General features: G+C 34.9%; 1 protein-coding gene across 1 annotated transcript; it reads right to left on the bottom strand.

Moving 5' to 3' along the window:
- Positions 1-1042: 1042 nt before the first annotated feature.
- On the bottom strand, positions 1043-3358 carry LOC106477208 (leucine-rich repeat, immunoglobulin-like domain and transmembrane domain-containing protein 2). Its single transcript, XM_013937800.2, has one exon. It carries the CDS (start codon positions 3254-3256, stop codon positions 1400-1402), a length of 1857 nt encoding a protein of 618 aa, XP_013793254.2. The 5' UTR covers positions 3257-3358; the 3' UTR covers positions 1043-1399.
- Positions 3359-3607: the final 249 nt, after the last annotated feature.

The following is a 3607-nucleotide window of genomic DNA, read 5'->3' as shown; positions in this document are numbered from 1 at the left end:
ATTAATATATATATATATCCTGTTGTATAATTAATCTATTATATATTTATATGGTGTTTTATATTTAATTTTTTATATACTTAAATATTGTTTTATATTTAATTTTTTATATAGTTATATGCTGTTTTATATTTATAATGTTATATATTTTTATATTGTTGCATATTTAATATTTAATTGGTTGCATATTTATATACTGTTTCATATTTATATTGTTATATATTTATATACTGTTTTATATTTAATTTGTTATATATTTATATGCTGTTTTATATTTATTTTGTTATATATTTATATCTCATTTTATATTTAATTTATTTTATATTTATATCCCGTTTTATATTCAGTTTATTTTATATTTATTTACTATTCTCTATTTAGTTTGTTATATATATATTTATACACTGTTTTATAATTAATCTATTATTTATTTATATAGTGTTTTATATTTAATTTGTTATATTTGTATATACTGTTTTATAATTAATTTATTATATATATCTGTATACTGTTTTATATGTAATTTGTTATAAATTCATATACTGTTTTATATGTAATTTGTTATATATTTTATACTATTTTATATTCATATTGTTATATATTTATATACTGTTTTATATTCAATTTATTTTATATTTATATATACTGTTTTATATTTAATTTTTTATGTATTTAAATATTGTTTTATATTTATATTTAAGATGTCATGTATTTAATTTGTTATTCTTGGTATTGTGGTAACAATCAATTTATCCAATTTGCCTTTTTGTAGGGGGGCGGAGTGAGATCGAAGACACACCAGATAGATAAGTGGTCGTTTTTCCCACGTGAAACTGTAGATATATTTGGCTCATACTGTATGAGATCGAGTATATCACTACTGTTATTAGCATATACAAATAGCTCGATTAACAGTCACAGGATAATGCTGAAAAGGCGAATAAGTTTGGTGAGACTGGAGTTCAAACCTGCCATCCTCGGATCAGGACTCCAGCGCCTTAACCTTGTATGCTATTTTAACAAAGATAACATTTGGACAAGGTTGTGTGTAAACATATTTTACTATTAACATAAGTTCGCGATATATTCATCACAACATTAACAACATTTATAATAAGATTTTGATCTGCACGGTCACACTAACAAATAGCAAGGCTCAATATATTTTCTCTGTATAATATAGAATTACAAACAATACACTACAGCTGTTACAATATAGCTCATAAAATTACATATTTTAACAAATACTACAGATTTTCTGAAGTAATTAAAATTACCTGCAGGAGTGACTCAGCAAAAGTTATCCTCAAGCAGCGTTTCTTTAAAAATTCCATAAGTCAAACGTTGAGTTGGTTAAACGGTCACCAAACTAAGAGTTAATAGACGTAATTAGCTCTATTTATTCCAAAATATCCGTTTCATATTCACGTTCATCTCCGAGTCCTTCGTCCGGGGAATCTCGCGCTTCGGAGGTCAGGTCGAGGTGAAAATAGTTTGGCTTAAAAAGGTAATGAGCAAAGCTGTTGTGAGATGGCGCCAATAAGTTTTGATCACTTCCCAGATAATCTTTTGGCAGAGTTCTGTCATTGTGCGTCTGTTGAGGGTCGGGGTTTGACGAGGACAACATTTTCTCACAATGATCTTCATCATTGGCACAGAAAGAGCTGTCATCTCCGTCTTCGCCTAAGGCGTACCTCCACGTGTCAGAATCACGTGGCTCTGGTGCTGATAACGGACTATAGAGCTGAACATCGCATGGCAGGTCTACAAGGCTGGTTAGGACAGAGTCCGGATTGGCTATCTTCTGACTGAGTCCAGTTGAAGAACTATTAACATCGTCATGGTCAGCCTGAGACGGCATGCTTGCTGTGCCATCTGAAGAATAGCCGCTGTTCCCCTGTTTCTGTCTGTCTGGTCCGGCTTCTTCGTCTTCGACTACTCCATTATTTAACGTTGAAAGTTCCACGTGGTTTTGTTTTACCGAATCGAAATTCTTATACAACTTAATTCCTATACTCTTTCGTTCCTCTGACGGAATTCTTCTACGGTACACAGCAAGGAAACAGACCATAACAAAACAGAGGGAGATCACTAGAAACAAACCAATTATAATTCCTGCAATCTCGCCTCCACTTATTGCTGTGTCAACAGTAGCTCGAGGATTAACTTCAACTGTCACGTTCACCGTCACGTTACCCGCGTGGTTTGATGCCACACACACGTAGCGACCACTGTCTTTCATCATCACATTGATTATTGTTAAAATGCTCTCCTTCTCGTCCTTACCTCTTTCCTCTATAAGATACATCTGTTGCCCAAACGACATCAAAGAGAGATTTTTAATGATCCTCCCTTGCCATAGCCAAGTGATTTTTGCACTTGGAACAGATCTTATTTTACAGCGTAATGTAGCGTTTCGTCCTTCAACAATCGAGGATTTTGTGTCCACTCCAATTACCTTGGGAGAACAGGCAAAGTCATCGATATCCATGAGGTCCCAGGTTATACCCTGGACCCAGGGCGGTTGTTGACATCGAGGAGGAATCGAGAAGGGAACGTTCATGGATATCATCCATCTCCTCACGCCACTATTTCTACAGTCACATATCCACGGATTATTATGTAGGTCTAAGGCGTACAAGGTTAGGAGAGGTTGAACAACTTTGCCCGAGAGGTAAGAGAGTCTGTTTCCATCAAGGCGAAGATATTCCAAATGTTTAAGTCCACTAAATGTGCTAGGCCCAATAGTGTGAATCCGACAGTTGCTCATCTCCAGAGTAGTTAGTTGAGTTAGGCTTGAGAAAGAGTTATTTAATAAATGCTGAATAGGATTGTGACTAAGTTGTAACCGACGAAGAAGTGAACAGTCTTTGAGAGTGGGTACCCAGCTCAAGTCATTCTCGCTTAAATCCAGTTCAATCAAATTGGATACACGATAGAAAGCATCGTCCGAAATTTCTGATAAGCCACACCGAGCTAGAAATATTTTCTGTAGATTAACCAGTCTGACTGAGTGGAAAGCCCTGCCAGCGAGAGTATGTAAAAAGTTCCCACTAAGATCTAGTACCTGAGTTTCGCTGTTCAGGCCAGCAGGAACACTCGTGAGAAACGCGTCAGCACATTCAGCTGTTTGTTTCCCATGTTTCCACTTACACAAACATCCCTCGACACACTCGGTGATACAGTGGCACAGCTGAGAGTAGAAACACGCCGAAACAACAATCGCTAACCCAAAACTGTTCGGAATCATTACCATACATTCACACGGCCCTTCCAGCTAGAACACATTATGGAAATATCTCTTAGCTTTAAGATCTCCAGAGAACATAGCATCGGAGGAATCTCGGTGGAATCTGAGAGGAAATAAAATAAAAAATCGAGATTAAGATACGAAATACAAATTACGCAATATCTACATAACAGTGGATACACTCTTTAGATACCAAAATAATAACAGAAAGTGGATTTTATTTTTAATTATGACAAAGAGAAAGTATTGTAGTAATATAGTCTCATTTCCCCTAGTCAATTATTTATGCAAATCAGGTACGTGATGGTTTTTATATGTCCTAAAGTATAAATCGTATTTCCATCTCGTAACATGTCG

Source organism: Limulus polyphemus, unplaced genomic scaffold (genome assembly GCF_000517525.1).
Source record: "Limulus polyphemus unplaced genomic scaffold, Limulus_polyphemus-2.1.2 Scaffold13390, whole genome shotgun sequence".
Taxonomy (NCBI): domain Eukaryota; kingdom Metazoa; phylum Arthropoda; class Merostomata; order Xiphosura; family Limulidae; genus Limulus; species Limulus polyphemus.
The sequence above is the reverse complement of the archived record's forward strand: the minus strand, read 5'-3'. Positions and strand labels throughout refer to the sequence as shown.